The following is a 24677-nucleotide window of genomic DNA, read 5'->3' on the forward strand; positions in this document are numbered from 1 at the left end:
TAGTTATAATTGTAGTGAAATTATTCTACTTTCATCTTCAAGTTCTCTTCACCTGCAACTTCAATTTTCAACATTTTCATCTTTAACCCCTTCGTCTTCAACCTCACTCACGATTAGACCAGTGGTAAAATGGTTTATATGTGAAATAAACTTCATGTCCATGTATTACGCTTGGTTCTTCTTCATCTCAAATCTCACTTCGATGTCCATTGCATGCAAGCTTTCTCACGTAAAATGTTAATTGTATCAGGGCAAAACTGATATTTAACTTAAAATCACTTTAAATTCGAGCAAACCATCGAAAATTTAAAATCTCGTCAATCCCCAAAACCATTGTTTTGCATCACTTACAAATATCTCAAAACGAATGTGATTTAGCTCACAAATTCATCTTCATGAACAGTTTTAAACACCGGATTATATTCAAACGAGCACAACATTAATGTAGGTAACCATATTTTGTTTTAGGTTTGGAGATTTTTTAAGGTGTATCTCTCTCTACATTTAGAAATACGTTTTGTGTGAAATTTGGAGGATTGAACCAGACTCTCAAAGTTGCTTAAGTGTGAAATACATAGAGTATCGAATTTTGAAATATGGTGGTTAATGTTCACTATATTTGGAAATCCAATTATTGTCATGAAATAGTTGGGTTAAGCGATGATTATTAATTGGTTGTACTGAATTTTAAAGACCGATTTTAAGTGTATAATTAAAATTCAAGACATGGTTTATGTGTGAAGTGGTGATTGGGGTACCACATTTTGAAAATCAAACAGGAGATTGTTCACTAAATTTCAAAATTTGGTCATGTGACTGTTCATTGGATGTTGAAATCCTAATGAACTTTCGTGTTGCATTGGACTTAGAAGTTCGATGGTGATTAGGGTACCAAATTTTGGAAACTGATTTTAAGATTGCTCATCGGATTTTGAAATCCAATTTTGTAAGTGTTCACTGGACTTCGAATTTTGGGTTGTGAGTGAATTTGTGTGTTGCATCGGATTTGGAAATTTGGTAGTGATTTGGGTATCAGATTTTGAAAATTGATTTTAAATTTGTTTATGGGATTTCCAAATCCAATTTTAGGAATAGTCTCGAGATTTCAAAATTTTGTTTTTGTGATAACTGTTTTGAGTATATTAGTATATACATTGTTATTGTTATTCTTTATGTGTAAGTGGTTATAATTTTGGTATAGAAGATTATTGTTTAGATTTTGAATTAGATGAAGTAACTCAAATGAGATGTATTATTAAGATGAAATAAATTATGGAGAGGGGAGGAAGGAAATGACGGTGGAACGAAGGAAAGCTACTGAGAGAAATGAAAGAAAGATGTGTAGGTCTGCATCACAAATGAAAAGATAAGTGAAATAATTCTCTTAAACTAAAAAACAAAATATCAACATGCTTGAAATTGCTAAATTCTTGTGGATATGATAACCTTCATTCGGTCGAACTGCAATCGACATGGTACACTTGTCAGTAAGTCACACAGCTAAATAATTCTTTTAAAACTTGATATTGGAGGATGTTAGAGATTTTGGGACTCAAGCCCTATGGATATAAAATCTCAACCTAAGTTTTCCTTATCACCATCCTTTATTATGCCTATATAATGATGAACACTTCTTTTATCATTATCTCGACAGAACTTCGATCTTTGAAATTGAAATTAATAGACTTATCATCACCATTTCGTCCATAGGTACTTTTTCTTTCAACCTTGTCTCCACACCAATTCGAACCAAAGAAAGCTTTTAAGACAATTGCACAATTCTAACTTGGCTTAATACCCTATTTTGTCCCCAGTTTCGCTCGAAAATGTCAAATTAGTTCATCCTTTAAAAAATGCGTCAATTACGTCCTCGCTTAATAAAATTTGCATCAATGAAATCCCTTCCGTTAAATCCGTACAAACGGCGTTAATTACTTTTCTCTCTTATTAAGTAACGCCGTTTGTACGGATTTAACGGAAGGGATTTCATTGATGCAGATTTTATTAAGTGAGGACGTAATTGACGTATTTTTTAAAGGATGAACTAATTTGACATTTTCGAGCGAAATTGGGGACAAAATAGGGTATTAAGCCTTCTAACTTCTTTTGAGAAACAATAAGCCAAAACTAGTTGTGTCTTTCGAATATTGAAGTCCAACATTTTTTAATACGTGATTTAATTTGACTCATCACATATTCATGCTCATTTGAATTTGGACAGCTCTTTTAAATGAGTTAAATTTGAGCCCACCAACAACAACTCTTTATTAGTTTTTTAACCATTTTCTACAAATTTCTTATTATAATTTTTTGCTACTTCTAATTACATGGGTTGCCAATTTCATCTTTTTAAATTATAGAATGATGTTTGAATAGTTTAGATATTTAATATATATATATATATATATATATATATATATATATATATATATATATATATATATATATATATATATATATATATATTTAAAAGTATATTTTTAAATGGGTCAATTTACAAATTCACCAATTCGTAGTGAGTCGAGTCAAGTTATAAATTTTTTAACTTATCAAAAAGTAAAACCAAATTGAGTTAACTAATTTTAATTCAATTCATGTTGAGCCAACCTTGTGAATTAGATTGTTTTCAACAATGTAACTATGATGATAGAAGAAAATAGAAAAAGTTGTGTAACAAAAAAGAAAAATCAGGATAAATAATAATAAAAAGGGAGAAGAAAGACATAGAATTATCAATAACCTCTTGTTTGTTTTGTTATCAATGTTAAAGAGTCAACTTGGCTACAAAATTGGAGTTATAAGGTTGGTTTATTGGTAAAAATTGAAAAAAAAAATGTGAAAAAACCTTTGAATTCAACTCTCTCAAATAACATTTGAAATATATAATTTTAGTTTTTGAAGGATTTGGAACGAAGGGTGGAAGAGATTACGAGTTTAATCACGGACTAACAAAATACTAATAATCAACATTTATCGACAAAAAAATATTAAATTTATTTTTTATTATTTTTAATTAAATTTACAACCCATTTGAATTTTATAAGACTATGAGAAGAATAATTATTTATTTATTAGTAAATAAATCCAACAACAAATTTATCCCCCATGTATGGTTTATCTCATTTCTCCATCTTAAATAAAAATGAAACACTTTGTTAACGAGAGATTATATGTAAGTAACTTCAATAATTTAGAATTAGGTTAATAATTCAACACTGTAGATAAAGACACCCCAAAAGACTCAGCTAAAAAACCATTAGAGAAAACAAACATTTCATTAAAACACAAAGAAGACCTGTTGAATAAAACTAAATAGCCACATGAATTCAATTTTTTTCCTTGAAAATATCACATACCATAAGAAATGGATGAAACTTAAAAAATAAACACAAGTTGAAAGCAATAAAGATCCATAACGCTATTTAGACTATGTAGTCAAAATTAGTTGAATTTAATCTAGCTTATACTTTGTTTAACTCGCTCTTCAACCTATTTTAGGAGTTTTATTTGCACGCATCCAATTCTTGAGGATTTGAGAGAAAAAAAAAGAGATCAAAAGAAAAAAAGAGGGAAAGAGAAAGAAAAATAGAACATATGTCAGCAGTGAATTTTTTAATCTCAATTATAACCAGAAGATAACAAAAGTTGTCAGATGTTATTAAATATTCAATTAAAAAATTCGAGAATTTTTGTCTCTTTGTCTATTACAACCATGTTAATAACTTTTTCAGACTCCATCATAACAAAAATTATCTTAAATATGAGTGTCACAAACAAGTCATGAAAGAAGTAATTTTCTCAATCCATTGAAACCATGTTAGTAACAAAAATTATTTTGAGTATGAGTAGTTGAGAATTTAAGTGTGAGTCTAAGTTTTATATCGAGTAAAAAAGAAAAAGTAAAGTGCCACATATAAAAATAAAAACTCATTATCCAATTGTCTTAAGATTTTGGATAGATAATGTTGTCAATCTTTTATAAAATTTGACTTAAATCTCATTAATATCGTATTTTCTTTTATTAAACTTCTTTCTTTGATAAATCCAACATAAGTGTCACAAACAAGTCATGATGTACCATAATTAAAATTAGATTTAGACGTTATTAGTATTGGGTGTCTTCATTTATACATTTCCTGTAAGACTACAAATTTAAATGAAGAATGTTTTTTTGTGAAGTTGTGTGAGAATCATGTTTGTTTGGGTTATTACCTGATTTTGAAGATTTGATTTCGTAAGGCAGAAATTGTTTTGGTTTATTTAGCGAGAATGTGTGAATGGCACCTTACGTAAGAGGCGTGCGATAAATTATAATTGAGTGAGAGTAGTGAAAGCAGAAAGGGGAAAAAAAAGAAGAAAGTGGGTTTAATGGAGGGGGCCATGGAAATGGAGATTAAGCATTGAGCATTAAGCAAAGATTAGAGGGAAATTATTCGATAAGATAAGAGAGGTTGAGAAAGGAAAGAAAGGATTAGTGAGTGGTAGGGTAGCATGCCCTTGTCAACTCATCAACAACAACTATTTAAAAGGGGATTTGGAGTTATTCCTCCTTTGATTGATACCACATTTATTAAAAAATATTTATTAAAAAGTATTTATAAAAAAGGGTGAAAAAAAGAAGAAGAAAAAGCTCATAGTAACATCAAGGGGTTGAAGGTGGAATTTTAGACGTTACATGGAAACCCCAAACAGGAAGGGAGAGTCAGAATTTCACATCTCATAGGGTTTGGAAAATGACCAAAAACAGGAATAGAAAAAAAAACTGAGGATGGACAATGAAATGAAAGTGCTGTTTGGGGAATTTTATGTCAAACCAACCCAACAAGTAACCTTTACAAACAAAGAAAATGCCATTAATTCAGAATTAAAGATAAGGATATGACCCCAATAAATAGTAATCAATAATAATTGTTAATAGCAATAATAAATTAAAGAAACCCTTGTTAAGGGGTTAAGGGTCAAAACATGATTAGTGAAGTAAAAAAATTAAAAATAAAAACCCCAAATTCACTGGCAAAAGCCACAAAACACAAAACACAAAACACAAAAACAAAAACCCACTCTCTCTTTCTCTCTAATTTTTTTTTTCTTCTCTTCCTCTCTTCGTTCTTACGGAGAGAAACATAAATAAACAAAACCTAAACCCTCTTTTTTTTTTTTCTTAACGCCGTAACGGGCATTCCCAAAGGCACCGTCACAAATTCTCACGTGCCAGTCACGTGTTTTTTCACAATTCTCTTTTTCATGGCTCTGGACCAGCCTTCCAACCCCAACGCCGTTGACGGGGCGGGTAACGGCGCCGCGCCGTGCTCCGCCGCGGACGGAGGCGACGACGGAAGGCCGGCGGCGAGGCTGCCGCGGTGGACGCGGCAGGAGATTCTGGTGCTGATTCAGGGGAAGAGTGACGCGGAGAACCGGTTCAGACCGGGTCGGGGGAGCGGTTCGGCGTTCGGTTTGAGCGAACCGAAATGGGCGCTGGTCTCGGCGTACTGCAAAAAGCACGGCGTGAACCGGGAGCCGGTGCAGTGCCGGAAGCGGTGGAGCAACCTCGCCGGCGATTACAAGAAGATCAAGGAGTGGGAGTCGCAGGTCAGGGACGAAGGGGAGTCGTTTTGGCTCATGAGGAATGATTTGAGGAGGGAGAGGAAATTGCCCGGTTATTTTGACAGGGAAGTGTATAATATTCTCGATTCTCCGTCCACGGCGGCTGCTGCGACTGTGGAGACTCCTACGGCCGCGGTGGAGGAGGAAGTGCACCTGTATGATAGTAATCGGAGAGTTGGGAGTGATGATGGGTTGTTCTCTGATTGTGAGAAGGAGGAGGTTTTGCTTTCGGCCCCTTCCAAGGATGTTCCTGCACCCGTTCCAATCTCAGGTTCGTTTTTTGGAATCAATTTCGGACATGCCCTTTGTGATTCTGTGAACTATTGTTATGTTATAGTAAGGGTTCTTTTTTTTTTCCCTTTTCCTCCACTTTTGCTATTGTTGATTTGTTGAGAATGATTGCATTACAGAAAAGTTACGGTGAAATTTATGGTAAAAAATTGCCTTATGATAGAGAAAATCCATTGGTGAGTAAGTGTGTATTTTGAATTTCAGTTTTTCAGCTGAATTTGAATCAATCCAACACTCATAATGCTCCTCTGTTTATGCATTGGATAGTACCATATCTACGAACAATGCTGTTCTAATGGATTTCCAGACATACTCAGTGACTTAGTGCGTATTTGTAAAACCGATGTCTCACATTTCGATGATGCAGTTGAACAAAAGTTTAAACGTCACTGAAAGTACCAAAGGATGAAGAAAATTGATAAAAACTTAAAATTCTTAAGAAGGATTTATTGAGTATTTGGATTTATCATTTATAATTACGTTGAAATACAACTAAGATGGTTTTAGTTAAATATTCATGTATTTGGTTCCATGTTAAGAAATTGAATATGAATCTGTAGTTGATTTTAGGTTGAAATAACTTTTTTGCTGGTTCATACAAATTCCTTACTATGATTTTTTATCATCTGGATCTAGAATGAAAACATAGTACTTCAGTTTAGTTTAAAATCAATTTTAGCTAATTGTGTGCTTGGTTGCGAGTGACTTTCTCCAGCAAAAAATATTTTTTTTTTGTGGTGATTTCGTGTCGATTTTTTCTTGAATATTGTTTTTTCTATGGCCGATCCAAACAGACAATTAATCTTGCGAAATCAATTTTGAGTTACTCATATATACAGTGTGTGCTTTGAGATACTCATCTATAGAGTGTGTTTGGTTTGGTTTTTGCAAGACACTGAATGTTTTTCACTTGTTCCGAAGCTGAAAATAGAGAAGCAAGTATGTTGTTGGATTGGAAAAAAGTGGCTTAGGTTAAACCCCACATTTCTTCTAACACTCACACACAGTGAGTTGAAAGTTAAGTATATTCACTAATATGTAATTTATGCGACAGATGCAACTCAGTGAAAAAAGTTTTTGCTGATATCATTGTTGTTGGTAATGTCTAGCATTTATTGGTATATGCTAATGTTGTTGGGTTGTCTTTTGTGAAGTTGGAAAGTGTCTAGACATGCTACTGGCTTTCATGGTTTTGGGAACACTTTTCTTTTGTTATGAAAGACTAAATTTTAGTGGGCTTTTTCTTTTCGGAATTTTTTTTCGATTCTAGCAATGATGTTGTAAAGTTGGAACTTTGGAGTCAAGGGTACTGGGATTCCCATGTGGCATTCTTGAACTATATATATATATATATATATATATATTTCCTTGATTTTTCTCTTCCTTCTGATTTGCAGAGAAGCAGTTTCAACCACTCCTTCAACTATGTGAACGGGAAGGCAATGCTGAAGGTAACAGAGTTTTTTACTCTTTTATTCTTAATGCATTTGAATATTTAACGATGGATTAAAAATCATGATTATTGTTTTAAGATTGGAATAATACGATTAGCAGTTGTATTTGCACTGGCACCATTCTCATTGAAAGTTGAAACCTTATATTTTTCCGAAATGGATTCTTGTTGTGTTCTGTAGACAGCCTTGATATTTTGGCATAAAAGCTTAGGCCCAGGGTCTGCTGATGTGACCAACATGATGTAGTAGGCCCTAAACCTAGTGTCTTTGTTTGTTAAAGGGCATCCAATGTCAATGACAGGATAGCCAAACAAAAACGTGGAAGCTACTTCGGTGTCCTTTCCATGTCTTCAAAATATCATGAATTCAGTGCTTATACAAAGCAAGCTAAAAACTCGTTAGTGACAGCTTGCTACCTTGTCCGCTGTGTTTGTTTCCCATTCTTTCTGTTGCTGCTGCATTCTAATTAATTGGTTACCTATTTTGTGCCATAAATTTTTGCTATTGCATTTAGAATTTCAATAATGCCAGGTCCCTTATTTTTCATTCATTTGTTATCCATACTGGTACCATGTTGCTTTTACTGGAATCTAAATCCGATTCCTGCATATCAAATTTGTCTACTTTAGTACAAACAGAATGATGGCTTATCTGAAGATGAAAATGGTACTAGGCTTGCAGTTAGCCCACCTTTTTACTTTTGGGATTAAGAATTGATAGGATTGGAGCATTCAATGTATGATTGGTTACTTAATAATATATTGGATGCTAGGTATAAAACATATATCTCTACAAAGTGAATTTGATTAGGATTAAATACATTGAATTGGATGATGTTTACTCGTATAATTGCCAGAGTAATGGTGCTTACTCATGCTTAACGTTAGCACTTTCCTGGGAAGTCATTGTATTGCACTTTATATCTCATTGTCACTTTTCTGTTAACATTCCACATTCTAAACCTACCCTAATAAATGAAAAACTATTTTCCGCAATTCATGTCTGAAAAGAAAGTTCTTCTCTTTTAATAAATGCCAAGCTATGTTATAGGCACAAGCTTTCATTATGCTATCACCTAAACTTTTGAGCTTTAGCTGCTAGGCCGTAGCTTACTTAAATAGGTATAGGTATAAGACCAAAGCTTCTATTATGACAGTCACAGTATCCAGTACTTAACTGATGACATTATTGTAACTTTAATGTCTTTACATTCCTTAATTCTACAGGTACTACCAATGAGAAACGGGCAACCCCAAATCCAGAAATGGGTTCTACATCTCAAGGAGGACGGAAGAGGAAGCGATTTTCAACCGATGCAGAAGAGGAAAGTTTGCAAAGTCAATTAATTGATGTCTTAGAAAAGAATGGCAAAATGCTTCGTGATCATCTTGAAGCTCAGAACACCAATTTCCAATTGGACCGCCAGCAGCAGAAAGACACTGCAACTAACATAGTTGCCGTACTTGATAAGCTGGCAGATGCTCTAGGGAGAATTGCTGATAAATTGTAGAGCGAGGAGGATCAGAATAGAATAGTGTACAGAACAATTGGAGTCAACAATAGTGGTTCCCATAATTTATCTCAGGGTAGTTTGTAGAAGATGAATGTCACACACATTACTTACCTTTTTTTTTTCATTATCTCCAGTCACTGCATAATGTCACTTTTTTTTGTTGTTTATTACTGTTACTACAGCATTTTATACACAAATTTGGAGGTTACTACATTTATTTATTCTCTTTTTTCGGTGAGGTTTATATAATGAATATTTCCGGGTCAATAATAACGGTTGTACAGATGATATTACTATTACTAATTTAAGGTACATTTTTATTAGTGGTATCCCTTTGCGTGCTCTTGCAATGTTTTTCTTCTCTTGTATAATTCATCTTTCCACCAATCTTTGCTTGTTTTAGGTTGATTTAACCATTAACCATACTATTGGGAAAAAGGAGTCAGTTCATCGAATCACTCCATGTTACTTTTCCTGTGCTCTTAAAGGATAATAGCACCAAAAGAAAGAAGTGGAACAGAACCAGTTAACCTTGGTTAAATTGTTATGTTTTCCTATTTATCTTTGGGTTACATGTTCTGTCTAGATTCATGGATTTAACTTAGTTGACATCGATTTTTTTTTCTTTTAATTAAAATGGATTTGCCTTTAGCATATCAGAACCTGATAAAAACAAATCTGTCTCCTGTGCATATTTATTATTGATTGAGGTGGGTTTTCATTACTTTTCTCTCGATGCTTGCATTTCTTAAAAAAATAGGTTTCTAGAGTCAGCTGCTATATTGTTATTCAAGTTGATCCTTAAATTAGCATTCCGGAGCTACAAAATCTTCTTCGTTCGCAATCATCCAATGTTTTTGCTACCTTCTCACTTTTCTACGTTCACCACATCAACATCGATTTGAGAGGACCTTCAGAACCACTCAATCAACAAATTTATTATTGTTTTTCATGCACAGGCATGGAATAAAATTTGATTTATGAATTGAAGCATCATAACTAGGTGTTTTCTTTTTCACAAAAATAGGAACCCATGCACTCTCTAATTTTTGTGTTTTCTGTGAAAAAAAAAAGTTCAAAATCAATAAAATATGTCGTAAATATTGTTCTTTCTTCACTCTTCGTATCACAGGGTCGTTAGTTCAACCTACTAAATTTCTTACACGGCTTGTGCTTAGTGAAAAATACTTGGATTCTGAATAATCTGCATGGTGTGATAGTGTGATAATGAGTTCTTAAAAATAACATTTTATTGTCTGTTCTGTTCAAGCATTGAATCCAAAAAATTCTATAAATATCTGTATGTCACTGCAAAACATGAATTTCTTGCATATTGAATTCTGAACTACTTTAAGATTAAAGTGATTTTAATGGTTAAATGTTTCGCTGTAGGAAAAATGTCATAATAATAAATATTTTTTTATCAAGTGATCAATTGAGATATATATTATGCACACAATAGTTACATGTGACAACGTGAAACTTATATGCTGACAACTTTATACTAGGTTTACATATGTAGTTATTGTCTTCTTACTAAGTTGTTACCTGAAATATAATTTTGAAACACTATAGTTTCGCTACAGTAAAAGATGTAGTCTCAACAAGTATCACATTAACATAATAAGAATTATACCATAACTCTGCCTATAAAATAAATATTCACTTATTCTTGAAAGACAAAGAAAACAATTGCGTAATAGTTATATTTGTATAAAAATTATATATTGAGATGATTATTTAATGAAAAATCACTTATTGTTATATCATTTTCGTTATAACGAAACCTTTAGCCCAAAAAAAACCCTTGTAGAGTTAGTCAAATGGAAGTAAGTACCTACATTGTTAAATTATCATTACTTCCACTTTAATCATACTCAACATATAAATAGTTAAGTTTTGCACTTTTAATCACAAAGTTACCCCTAGTAACATCTAAGAAACAACGTGCAACATGTCAACGACATTTATTAGATTTTTTAAAGATTAATGCAGTGGAAACTATGGAAATATTTATTTGTTTATTCAAGAGAAAATGTGGAGATGTTATTAACATGAAGTAATTGATCAAGGTAAGAGAGATCTAATATGTCTATGAAAACAATCTTGATGAACAATTTAAATTTTTTTAAAGACTAAATTAGATTGCTATTAAAAAAATTGAGCTAGAAAAAATTTAATGAATATATTTGTTATTTTTATAAAATAGTTAAATTAAACAGGTTAATACACGTAATAAAAGACAAAAGAAGGGTGTAATTTAATCTCAATTGCTTCAAAAATGTGCAAAACTGACTTTTGGAGATAGATTATCAGTAAATAGTACAAACATACATGTTAATTATGTTTGGGAGAAAGAACAATTGAAAGCCAAGAAATAAAGTCAATTTATCATGTTAAAAATAGCTTATGCAAAAATAACACTATATTTTTAGGCAACTGGCTGCATAGTTTTTTTAGTTAATTTTGGATCATTTAGTTTATCGATAAACTAATTTATTAAAATAAAAAATAAATGTACACCAATTAAAATAAATAATGTAATGTTGAAGCAAGAATGAAATTTACCATAACAGATATTTTATTTTATAACAAATAGTAAGAGGAAAATATATTCTATGAAACAATTGGTAATAAAAAATGATAACTTATAAATGTAATCTTATACAAATAATTGAAATTAGTCATGTAATAATGTATTCGCATGCAATTTAACAGGTGTCAGTGGTCTGGCCTACATAAAATAACATAAAATAGGAATAAGCAAAACAAATTAAAGAAAAAAAGAACATTAAAAAAAAGTAAAAACAGAAAAGAAGATTATTGTTGATAGGTGTCAGTTTTCTAGCATAGCCAAAATGGGAATAAACAGAAAAAAGTCAGAAAATAGAAAATAAAATAAAAAAAAGAAAAGAAAAAGAAGATAGATTATTATTGATGAGCATGCGAGGAAGATGTATTGGGAGGAGAAAAAGTGGGGCCCACCTACGGCCCAAGAAATGGAGGGAAACTAGGTTTTGGCCCACAAACCATTCCTTCCTCACAGTTCACAGACAAACAATTATTCAAGCCACGCTCGCTGTTGCGCGTGCAGCAACTCTCCCATCAAACAAGGCCTTGTTTGTTGCTGGTTTTGGTAATGTGTGAGTGAGTGACGGAAGAAGGTTTAGATTACAATAATAACGCCGTTCTCTTCTATTGTACGACAGCGTACAACCTTGTTTTTTCTTTACACCAAACTTATATTTCAATTATCAGATTTAACTCTTAGTAAAAAATGTTGAACCATTTCAGTTCATTATTGTGTAGCAAGAAAATGTGTATATAAATAAATCCAATAGCTAGGTTATAAAAATGGATGTAATGTTTTTTCTATTAACCGAAAATAATGATTTATTATATATGTAGCCTATGTCGTATGATTAGTTACATGTAGCAAGAATAAATATTAGCTGCTATGGTCGATTAATTATGGTTGTGGAACAATCGATTATAAATCTTAAAAAACTTTAAATACAAATCATAATTAAGTTTATAGATAAAATGTATTTATCAGAATTATGATTAAAATTGTATTAATCAGAAACGTATATAAAAAATTATAAATATGAATTTGAAATAAAAAAATTAATAATAATATTTATTTTGAATTAAAATTTTTCTTTATAATTGATTTGTTAAATTTGGACTTAATACTTAAGATTTAGGAGAATTTAGTAACTAAAACAAAAACAATATTGAATGATACGAAGAAAAAATGTAAAGGAATATTTGATTATATCTCCATTCCACGCCTGAAATAATAATAATAATAATAATAATAATAATAATAATAATAATAATAATAATAATAATAATAATAATAATAATAATAATAATAATAATAATAATGTATATTTTTATTAAATAATTGAAGGAAAATGTTGGCATTAAAATTTGAAAAGGGTGTGGTGATGGTAATTATTATGAGAGTATTATAATAATATGATTAAAAAAAGAGAAAATGAAAAGGGAAAGATAAAAAAGAAAAAGAGGGGGGCAAGAAAGGGAAAGGTGCATGAAAAGGAACTCAATGGGTGTGACTTTAGTCCAAGTGAGTGTCTGTTACACACATGGGATTCCAGAATTTTGGTTGGATTAGTGAAATTTTTGTTAAACAATTCCCAATATACCTTTTACTTTCTCTTCCTTTCATTTCATTTCCCTTGTTTGCTCAGAAGAGAAAGAAGATGCAGCAGTGAAACCAAACAACACACAACAACACAACAGTGAACAACTCATAACACCCAACACACATCAAAATCAAATCATATGCTACCTCGAACTCCAAGGTTGTCTCTCAGCTAGGGTTTTCGTTCGCCACCAAATCCAACTCAACTCCACCGCCCTGCAAATGGTCCTCTTCGTCTTCGCCTCTTCGATTCCGAGATCGACCATTCCTGCCGCGATAATGCTAAACAATACTTATTCTTAGGCCTGTTCAACCACCAGCAAGTGCGAATCCTTTGCTCCGATCAAAATGCAATTTGCCAAGCTCGATGACTCTCCTATGTTCCGCAAACAGGTTATTCCTTTATTTTTTCTAGAACCTTTTTTTTCTTTCTTTTGATTTGTTGCAAGTTAGTTTTGATGTTGTGTGTAATGTATAGTGAGCTTTGTTTGTTTTTGAGCTTGATCGGGTGGTTTTAAAGGTTTATGGAGTGACCCGTTAGGGAATGAAGGCTTGATTTTGTGCATGTTTTGGTCTTGTCAAATGGAATGTGAATATTCTGAAGTCTGAATGGTCTCGGTGAGCTTTGTCTGTGCTTGGAATCCTGAGGATTCCTTTTTTTATTCTGGGAAATCCCTCAGAAGGGAACGAAGTGGTTCTCTTGAGGGATTCTCTGTTTTTTAGTAATGGTTTTGGGCCTGCTGTCTGCCGTCATAGATTTACTGCATGTGCTACTGCCAAGCGTATTGAGGGAAGTGAGTCTTTAGTTTACGGTTTGTTGCCCTCTGAGATTAGTCAGAGATGGGAGGATATTTTGCACTTGCACATTTGATCAGGCATCAAAGGTGGGATTTGGTAGAGCTTGGGTGAGCAGTGAGAGTGAGAGAAAGCAACAGCTGTATCAAGAGAGTCCTCGTGCTTTTCCACCTTTGCTACTCCCTCACTAATTGGGGTAAGAAGACTTGGTCATAAAGGGGGAAAAATGTCACTCCAAGAAAGCTTCCCCGTCTTCTACTGATATGGCAGACACACATACAAATTCATATATTTAACTCCGTGAAAAAAGTCAGCCCCCTTTCTACCTGCAGACCAAACTGATCCTTATGTTAATACTTTTATAGAGTGTTTAGGCATTGCTCTTTTTGGTTACTTCACGAACTTAACCATTAAGTCCCTTTTATATGTTAAATCATAGTGGTATTATTCTAAAGAGAAATCCGTTCTTCTCTATTATTGGTTGTAAATCTTATAATTATATTTTATTCTCTAATAAACCATTTGATCATCTTCTGAATATTCTGAAGTACAGTGTATTTCTTGTTGGTTGAACGATATGATTATTGGAAAGCTTTGTAAAATTTGAAATTTAGTGGTTATTGAATGAGGTTATTGTTAATGGGGATGGAGATATTTATCCACTATTTGGCATAGTATGTGTGACAATTTGTTGCTGGGTTGTATCACATCTGACAATGATGCTGGTCTTTTCAATTCTTCCCTTTGTTTCATATGTTTCATTTAATACAGATTGATAGGTTCTCTCTTAAGTGACTTGATGTTCCTAAGATTGCTTCTCCTTGAATTCTTTGATGAGCAGATACAATGCATGGAGGAAAGTGCTGAATCTTTAAGAGAGAGAAGTTTAAAATTTTACAAAGGATGTAGAAAATACACGTATGTACTTTTTTGCTCACTTAACTTGATGTCTCTTATGCTCGTGGAAACATCTCTGCTGTACAAATTGCAGTTTATTTATGCTTTTATATGCCTTTATTTCTTAACCTTGATGTCTTTTTCTCTTTTAATTTCTTTTAGTTCTGTATTTGTTTAGCTCTTTCATCTGTTAATTTCTTGGTCAGTTTTTGTGATTTGTTTTCTTCATAACTAGATGAAATCAGCATAAAATATTTTCTTTTGGATAAAATTTTAGATTTGATAACCAGGGAAAATGTCCTTAACAAAGGCTCTGAGTAAATCACGACAAAAGCAATCAAGATAGTAGAACACCATAGTAGCATGAAAACAGTCATATATGATAGCAATTTTAAGGACAGGAGTATTTTTGTTTGTAGGAGCATTCCCTTTCAACCCAACAGCAGCATAAGTTGCATGACACCATAATTTTTAACATCTTATTTGTGCCAAACCTTTAATATAAAATACAGAAACTTCCTTGAGAGTGGCTATTGGCCAGTGTAAAAGTGAGTCGCATTTTTATTTCCAAGCTAGAGCCTATTGGCATTCAACTTATCCTTTCAACAACATTCTGTATTTTATTTATCTCAAGAACATTTATTTTCATTATGAAGGAGTAAATATGATGCACTTTTAAAAATAAAATTAATAGTTTTTCATTAGGTAGAAAGAGGAAACTGTTAGTTCTACTTACAATAGTATGTCCTCTATGGAGGATGTTCCTCATAGTAATTGTCCTGCAATGTCTGGCAATTTATCCAAAGGAAAACTTTAGTCTTTGTTTTTTCTTATTAGTTGTTAGGAGTATCTCATAGCTTATAGTTACATATTGATTTTTAAGTTGTTAGGTTTGTCTTTTGTTTATAAACTTTAATTGCTTTCACTTTTGTACTTTCCAGTGAAGGTCTCGGGGAGGCATATGATGGAGACATTGCATTTGCCAGTGCCCTAGAAACTTTTGGTGGTGGACATAATGACCCAATCAGTGTGGCTTTTGGAGGTATGCCCCTCTTTACATCAATCTTATGATGGTTGACGAGAGTTTCTCTACTCCTCCTAGAATATTTTGTTTCCTTTTTTGGCACCCCAGATGAACTGTCAATAAAGGATGACTTTTAATGCTTGACTATGTTAACATTTCATTCTAATAATTTCAGTTCTTAAGTGAGATAATTTGTTTTCAGTTTTTCTCTTTAATGCAGTGGCCACTGACTGCTTGGGATTAGTTGACTTCATAATTTGATTTTAAGTCTGTACTTTATCTTCAACTCTAAAAGTTTATTGGCGATGAAATACTTTCTGATTGAGTTTCCACTTTCAATCCAGGCCCTGTTATGACCAAATTCACCATAGCCCTAAGAGAAATTGGGACATACAAGGAAGTCCTTCGGTCACAGGTAGCTATTGTGTTGTAACTTCTAAGTGTTTCTTAATACTTCCCTTGTTGTTAACGACTCCTAATGATGCATTTTAAAAGGGAGAAAATGTAAAACAGAGGATCTCTTAATTCAATCTGTGTTACTATTTTTTTACCTTAATGAATCTATTCCTTTCCAAAGAGAAAGAAAAAGGAAAAAAAACTTATCAATAATGCATACAACTCAGAAGCCGAAAACCATTATGACCTTTTACAGTCAGCTTTTTGGGAGTCTCATCCTGGATATTTGTCCTTATCAATCAGTTCTTGGTGACATATTGTCTGTTATACTGCTAACATAGATTGCGATATTTCTGTCAGGTTGAGCATATGCTAAATGACAGATTGCTTCAGTTTGTCAATATTGATTTGCAAGAGGTCAAGGTACTCTTTTTTTACAAAGAATAAAACATTGAAATTTTTTATGTTTATCCTTTCAGTTAGATATGTACGAATCAGATGTGAGAACTGATAGACTTTTTAGTATGTAGACCTGTGCAGTAGTAATATGCATGTAATTGGTTTTCGTTTCTTTGGTTAGTTACTTAGATTTTTAGGAATGTTAAATTGAAATAATTAATTGTCTTATTTCCCTTAAAGCCCTACCAAGAAGCTGCCAAAAAAATCATTATTTCCTCAGAATGAGCTAATCCATACATACATGGATTGATGATTTGAGAAGGAATTCTTTTGATGCCCTTGTGGAAAGAGTAGTTTGTCAAATATTTGGGTCTTTCAACTAAACTTCAGGATCCTATGTAGGAGCTAAATTTGTCTTTCTACTCACAATTTTTATTATTATTTCCATTTTAAATGAGCTAATATTTGGGTTTCATTTTCCGTGTTTGAGATTTTGTGAGTGAGTATATGAAGTATTTTAAACTGTGACTTATATATGGTTTTTGTTTTGTTAATATTGATTATAAATATCACCTAATAACAAGGATAGTTGATGTTACTTTTGTGAGCAATTTATACACTTAGTTTCTGCTCTAAGGGTTTCTCTCTTAATGCAGGAAGCACGGAAACGCTTTGACAAGGCTAGTCTTATCTATGACCAGGTGCATTCTCATTATCTAAGTTTTTTTTCTCTTATTTTCCCATGTGGTATATTACTCCTGTGTTGAAAAACATGGATGCTAAGCGAACTGCCTATGATAATAATTCATTCAAGTAGAAAGAAATCAGTGGAGATATAATGAATTTAACAAATTGAATTGACTATTAAGATGAACCAAAACTTCAGGTCTGCTCTTAAAAAGCAGAAGTGATTGAACTTCCTGGAAACTTGTTTTGAAACAAGCAGTGTTAGAGGCTGCAAATTTCTCTCTTTAACCATTGCCAAATTTTCTATTCTTGCAGACTCGGGAGAGGTTTCTGTCACTAAGAAAAGGCACAAAAACTGATGTAGCTACTGCTCTGGAAGAGGTAGGCCTTTGTGTGTCTTACCTGTTGATTCAGCTTAGATTCATTCTCATGTATGTATTCTTTAAACCTTTAAACGTTTGGAGATGTTTCAGGAGCTTCATAGTGCAAGATCAACATTTGAGCAAGCTCGATTTAATCTGGTTAGTGAATTTATTTGATCAGAAGTACTTAAATGATTACTCTTTCAATTACATGTTTTCACAAGTAAATTATGAGTCTTTTGTCCAGGTTACTGCGTTGTCAACTGTTGAAGCAAAGAAGAGATTTGAATTTTTGGAAGCAGTCAGTGGGACCATGGATGCACATCTTCGTTACTTCAAACAGGTAGACATATTTGTTAAATTATTCTTTTCCTACAATCTGTTTCAGCTTGCTCAAGTTCAATTTTTCACGTGTAGGGGTACGAGTTGTTGCACCAAATGGAGCCGTATATTAACCAGGTTTAGAATCGCTTGTCTTTACATTCTTTTTTTTTGGTCTAAGGGGGTACACGTCAGTGTAAAAACATTTATTGAATGGCATATTGTTGGTGAATAATTTTCTAACAGTTGAGTCCGTAAAATTAAAATTGATTCACTCCAGGCTAGCTGTTTTGCAGGTCTTGACTTATGCTCAGCAATCAAGAGAAAGGTCCAATTATGAGCAGGCAGCCCTGAATGAAAGAATGCAAGAATACAAGCGACAGATTGATCGGGAGAGTAGGTGGGCCTCAAATGGTTCTAATGGGTCCCCTAATGGAGATGGTATACAAGCCATTGGTAGAAGTTCACATAAGATGATAGAGGCTGTTATGCAATCTGCTGCAAAGGGAAAGGTTGAATCTAGGCCTAAAAATTGTTGATTGAAGTTGTTAACGATTACTTTCTCCCTGTGATTTACTTGTATACTTGTCGTTTCATCATTTTAGGTTCAAACAATTCGACAAGGTTATCTCTCAAAGCGTTCCTCAAACTTAAGGGGTGACTGGAAGAGGAGATTTTTTGTTCTTGATAGTCGGGGAATGCTGTATTACTATCGTAAGCAGTGCAGCAAATCATCTGTAAGAAGTTTAATGCAAAAAATAAGTTGGTTTTTCAAGGATTTAATCTAAGTCAAAGTTTGTTCTGAATGACAAATTTCACCTCATCCTTGCTATGTATGATGTATAGGGGTCGAGTAGTCAACATTCTGGCCAGAGGAATAGTTCTGAGCTTGGTTCTGGACTTTTAAGTCGATGGCTGTCGTCTCATCACCATGGTGGGGTACATGATGAAAAATCTGTTGCTCACCACACTGTGAACCTGCTTACGTCAACAATTAAAGTAGATGCTGACCAATCAGATTTGAGGTTTTGCTTCCGGATCATTTCACCAACAAAGAACTACACTTTGCAGGTTATTTGATGTTATTTTTGGATTTCTTTTAATTCATACAAGGATGGTGAGTAAGGCTTTATAGTTTCATTCCTTAATTATGCTTGTCAGTGCAGGCAGAGAGTGCGCTGGACCAAATGGATTGGATTGAAAAAATCACTGGTGTTATTGCCTCATTACTGAGTTCTCAGATCCCTGAAAGGGTAACTTCCAGGAACTTTTGTTGGTCATGTAGAAATGAAGTATAAGTCAATTTGATTAATGTTAAGATTGTTTATCAGATGTTGCCTGCAAGCCCAATGGGAAGTGGTCATCATAGGTCTACCAGTGAGAGTAGTTCTTTTGAAAGTTCAGATTTTGATCACTCTGCTGTTGAAGAATGTGCAGCAGATAGAAGTCTTGCCTCTGCACATCTGGAGCGCCCCTCAAGAAGTTTGCAACAGCAGCGATCCTGCACTAAAATTGAGAAGCCGATTGATGTGCTGCGAAGAGTTTGTGGGAATGATAAATGTGCTGATTGTGGTGCTCCTGAACCCGATTGGGCATCACTAAATCTTGGTGTTCTTGTTTGCATTGAGTGTTCTGGTGTGCATCGCAACCTTGGTGTGCATATATCAAAGGTAGACCATACAATTGCACTCTTTTGATCTTTGTTTAGGTTTTATCTGCAAACCATTATTTTACTTTCCAGTATATTTTGTAAGGATGCTTGACAATGAGCTTGGTGTAATTAAAGAAAAATGAGGTGATATAAGTTGTGTAACTTGGAACAGTTGGTTGTCTTTATAAAATAACTATGGTGGAAGAGCCTTTGTTGGCCTAAATTCCCAGCAATCCAATTTCAGCGAACAGAACTCCTTGTTGGATATACAGAGGAAGGGAGAATTTTCAGTATTTTTATCTCAGTAAAGTAATATATTTTACTTGTATCTTATTCTTTTTTGATTCGCCTATTCTTTGTGTCTTCTCTTATGATAAATTCTTTCATGAAAGAAAACTCTGAAATCTAACTTTTATAATGTATTTATAGATGTATTTATAAAATGCAACCCACCTTGTGAGTGCTTTTTTTTATATTGTAGCTTAGAGTTAATATTATAATGAGGATTGCAATTGTAACCGATTTATAGATGCTTGGTGCCTCCTTAAAATAACAGATAATTGATTTTTTTTACCGCATTCCATTAGGTCAGTGACTTCATATATATTGGAGTAGATAAGCATCTCTTGTGAAAACTATGAACATTTGAACTGGGTAAATGTAGGTACTCTTGATTGATCATGTTTTCTTATATACTTGTAGTTTTAGGACAAAAATCTTCTTTGATGCCTTATAAAATCAATACTTGTGTCTGGTTTAGATATTTGGGTTTTTGCTGGTACTTCCTTTTTGTGATGAGGCTTTTAGATTAATCATCGAGCACCATTTTCTCTTGTTACAGGTCAGGTCTCTTACTTTGGATGTTAAAGTGTGGGAGCCTTCTGTCATAAGTTTATTTCAGTCTCTTGGGAATACTTTTGCCAACTCCGTCTGGGAGGAATTATTACAATCAAGAAGTGCCATTCAGGTTGATCTTGTCCCTACAGGGTAAAGAATCCCCATTATTATATCCTTGTACTGAAGCCATTATTATTACAACTATTATTGTTTGACCAAGTATTGCTGATATTCTCTTCTATTATTGTGAAGCTTAAGCAAGTCTGATAAGCCACTGATGTTCTTCTTTCCCAAGCCTTGTCAATCTGATTCTCTGTCAGTGAAGGAGAAGTTCATCCATGCAAAGGTATGACTTAAAAAAAAGAGGAGTATTCTCAATATTTGTGATAATGATCTCAATGTACATGGTTCCTATTTGTACAGTTATAACAATAGGGAATCAATCTCCAGAATCAAGGAATTCATTCTTCGCTGATTAGAAAACCAAATGTTTTTTATAATATTTATAACATTATGTCAGTACTCTGTACACTCAACTCTTGCTGACCGAAAATGATGTTCTGGTTTTGTTCAGAAAAACCTGTGGAAGGGTGAGTTTTAGGGAAAATGAGAAAGGAAAACAAAGGTTTTGTTGATTTTGGATTAATTTAAAGTGTTGTCAGTTGTTGGAACAGACCACATTCTAATTTTGACTTTGGAAGCTGAGGTAAAGGATAAAAGAAAGTAGGACTCGAAACCAGAATTCCTAAGTAGGACTCGAAACCAGAATTCCTAGGTATCTTAGGTTCAATGGTCTGTGTTTCTGTGATATATAAGCTCTTTAGGTACTCAAATGCTAATTGGATATATAACTTGAGACAAAACTAGTGGCAGAAACTTGGAGACTTAATTGTCACTGAGCCGACAGCTTATAAGTTTGAATTATTTATGAAAACATACTTGTTCTGGCAAAAATCTGAATGCCTTTATCGAAGACAAAAAATTATGAGAACCTCTTTTGACATAGTTTATTACTTTTAAGTCAAAATCAGTTCTGTCCCTTGGCCGTGGGAGTTAGCATTTTATTTATACATAAAACAATTATGAATCGTTTTTATTCCCAAAAAGCAGGAGAATATAAAACATTACAAAGATAATAATAAATAAAATATTTCAAAATGATAACCACATATCGAATCTCTTTTTACAATGATATTTATTAATAAAATTTAAATTAAATATAGGATGAATTTAGGCCCAATTTCTGGACCCATAAATTTTAAGTTGACTTTTGGACATTTAATATTCATCTTGAGTATTGGGTTGGGTCCTAGATGACAATACTCTTTATTAGTTGCATTAGAAGTTAGTGCAAACATGTACAGGTAATGAAAAAGTAATTTTAATATTGAGATTTTAACGTTGTGTTTTAACGTAATAGCTTAAGCTCTTAGGGCAGTTGATTCATGACATGGTATAGGAGCCTATGATGGATTGATCTATCGTACAATCCTTAACGCTACTTGCCTGTTAATTTTAGCACAAGGTAGGGGATTATGTGTATTATGTGCACTTCAATCCCAAAAGCCTCTTGCATGAGGGGTATTTTAGAAAACATTCATGTGTTTTTTCTTTTTACCTATCAGCTTAAGCTTTGGGAGTATTTGATTCATGGAAAAAACACAATTTAATATTTCCTTTTTTCAATTCCCTTTCCTTTAGCTTTCTTGAGAAGCTGAGCTATGGTATTAGCTACAAAATATTGCTTTTATCTGCCATAATGTATGCCAAATATCTGTCTTATAGTTGTATCATGTGTCTACCATTGCCAGTGATGTCATGCATGGGAGTCTATAGAAAACAACTGTTCTTCAGAAGAGATGTTTCCATTAAAAATGGATTTGTGCTGGTATAGATACCACTTATCAGAATAGTCTCATTTTATGATAATATGTTGATCGAACACATTTATCTAACTGAATATCAATGTTTCTTGTCAGAAGACTCGTTTGAGTACTTTCATTTTTTATTAATAATTTGTTGGTTGAGACTAGTACTTTCTTAAAAATTAAAGTAGCTTTTTCGTTTGATGACTACATTTTGTTTGTATTTTGGACCTCAAGCCAAACCTTGCTTATTCAGTATGTGAACCGTACTTATGTATTTATTTTTATAATATTTTTCCTTCTATGCTATTTTCTGATTGCGGTTTTTCTGATTGCGGTTTTTCTGACTCCATGAACCATTTCTGTTTTCATGGCAGTATGCAGAGAAGCTTTTTGTTCGCAGGCCAAAGGACAACCGACTTTCGGTGGCACAACAAATCTGGGAGGCTGTTCATGCTAATGACAAAAAAGCTGTATATCGATACATTGTTAATTCTGACGTTGATGTTAATGTTGCTTATGAGCAAATGTGCAACAGTTCCCTAACCCTTGCCAAAGTAATGCTATTACAAGAGCAGACTAGCCATGATCACAGCTCTACTTTGGCCGGCAACACATTGGACTGGTCCTCAAGTAAAGAAGGCCCGGTCATGGACAATCTAGATGGGTGCACCCTACTTCACCTTGCATGTGAAACTGCAGATATTGGCATGGTGGAGCTCCTCCTACAGTATGGTGCAAATGTTAATGCAACTGATTCAAGAGGTCAAACGCCACTGCATCGTTGTATTCTCAAAGGCAGATCTGCATTTGCAAGATTAATGCTTTCAAGGTGAGTTTGTGCAACAACATATATGATGATATATCTGGTTCTTTCAATTATTTATCTATTCAGCTTTAACTCTAATATTGTGATTCAAATGAGCAATCCAGGTATAAGCTATTTGCCAATTCACTTAGAGTTTCATACTTATTTTCATTATAGTTTTGGCTCAATGGATGATATTGAAATCTTTAAAATGCAGGGGAGCGGATCCGCGAGCTGTGGATGAGCAGGGAAGAACCCCGATTGAACTTGCTGCTGAGTCAAATGCTGGTGAAAGAGAAGTCCATGCTCCATTAAATGACTCTAATGGATGAGAGTGATAGGCAAATATTTCGGAGTTTATTACATATATAAAATATGAAAGATTGGATTATGTAAATTTGTATTTCATAAATTGAAAAGCTGTTTTTTTTTTTAAGAAAAAAGTCCCTAGTGTGGAAGATTAAGGGAGAGGTAGGTTGAAATGCCTGCCCCTTAGTCATCTTGTGCAAAAATAGTGCTAAGATCTGTAATGTAAAATGGCCACATTGGTCTAAGTAAGTTGAAGAGTTATGCTGCACTGGTAGCACCCAGCCAGCACTTTGTAATATGATGTTTGTGTAATTTTGTTTACTTTTGAGATGAAGCTGCGATGCACACTAGGCTAGGGATTTGTGTATGTTGTGTACATTGGTTTTTGTGAAGGTGTTGTGGCTGTAATTCAAATTTTTGTATTTTTGGGATTACTTGGTGGGACATGTACCCATGATGTCATGTCCCCTAGCTCTAATATTCGGATGTGTGCTATATATATATATATATATATATTGTCAAAGGCAAAAAGATAAAGAAAACCATCGATCACCTGCTGTTTTAGAGTGACCCCCTACCCCCCAAAAAAACTCAAATCATTTGTAAATTTAATAAAGTTTCAGTCTTGAAAAGACGGAGTGGGACACCATGTTCGAATGCATGGGAAATTTTTGGTCAAATTAATCAAAAAGTGAAGTGGTCCATTTCACCCCAGTTTTCAGTATTGGAAAATTATGTCAAAAAACACTGTATTTTTCGTACCCAGCATTGAATAATCACTGTTCCTGAACTGGTACATCGTTTGAAAAATGAAGTTTAGATATTTCGTAAGCTTGTAATGAAAAAATTTCACTGAGAGACATGCTTGTTGGACAAAACAAAGCTGAATCTAGTAGGTTAGGGCAACACTCATGTTATGTTTTAACACAGCTCTAAACTAAAAGCTCAACTTTTGTCACGGGTGACCTTAACATAATTATTGATATTAGTGACAGTCTAACAAACACCTGAAGTGGACCCTCCTCAACTGGGCTATGTCTTATGACCAGACCACATTTTAGAGGAAAAATCGGTTGTAATCTTTCAAATATACAAAAGTGATCTGAACTCGGTCTTTGTTTTTAAAAGATAGTCTTTGAAAAATATGACCAATTCTGTTTCTAATTATATAAATTAATCTTCACTTGATTTTCTCATAAATTAAAGTAAGAATTTTCTTTCAGTTGAACTATTTAAATTGATTTTTAACTTGAGGAAAAAGTTTTATTCATTTTAACTCAATTTTATTTTCTC

At 33.4% G+C, this 24677-nt stretch overlaps 2 protein-coding genes across 2 annotated transcripts; both read left to right on the plus strand.

Annotated features, from left to right (window-relative positions):
- The first annotated feature begins 5006 nt into the window (after nt 1-5006).
- Nucleotides 5007-9191, plus strand: LOC124847258 (Homeodomain-like superfamily protein). The gene is made up of 3 exons (XM_088114452.1): nt 5007-5875; nt 7293-7346; nt 8576-9191. Exons 1-3 carry the CDS (start codon nt 5245-5247, stop codon nt 8857-8859), a joined length of 969 nt encoding a protein of 322 aa, XP_087970578.1. The 5' UTR covers nt 5007-5244; the 3' UTR covers nt 8860-9191.
- A 3785-nt stretch (nt 9192-12976) lies between these two features.
- On the plus strand, nt 12977-23818 carry SFC (ARF GTPase-activating protein). The gene is made up of 19 exons (XM_047324703.2): nt 12977-13426; nt 14670-14746; nt 15667-15767; nt 16094-16164; nt 16506-16568; nt 17201-17245; nt 17547-17612; nt 17705-17752; nt 17841-17936; nt 18011-18052; nt 18211-18426; nt 18520-18651; nt 18761-18985; nt 19081-19167; nt 19246-19584; nt 20407-20552; nt 20655-20748; nt 22645-23099; nt 23293-23818. The coding sequence occupies exons 1-19, from the start codon at nt 13382-13384 to the stop codon at nt 23405-23407; spliced, it is 2463 nt and encodes an 820-aa protein (XP_047180659.1). The 5' UTR covers nt 12977-13381; the 3' UTR covers nt 23408-23818.
- The last annotated feature ends 859 nt before the right edge of the window (nt 23819-24677 follow it).

The sequence above is a fragment of the Vigna umbellata genome, chromosome 4 (assembly GCF_029865625.1).
Source record: "Vigna umbellata cultivar VRB3 chromosome 4, Vumbellata_1.0, whole genome shotgun sequence".
In the NCBI taxonomy this organism is placed as follows: domain Eukaryota; kingdom Viridiplantae; phylum Streptophyta; class Magnoliopsida; order Fabales; family Fabaceae; genus Vigna; species Vigna umbellata.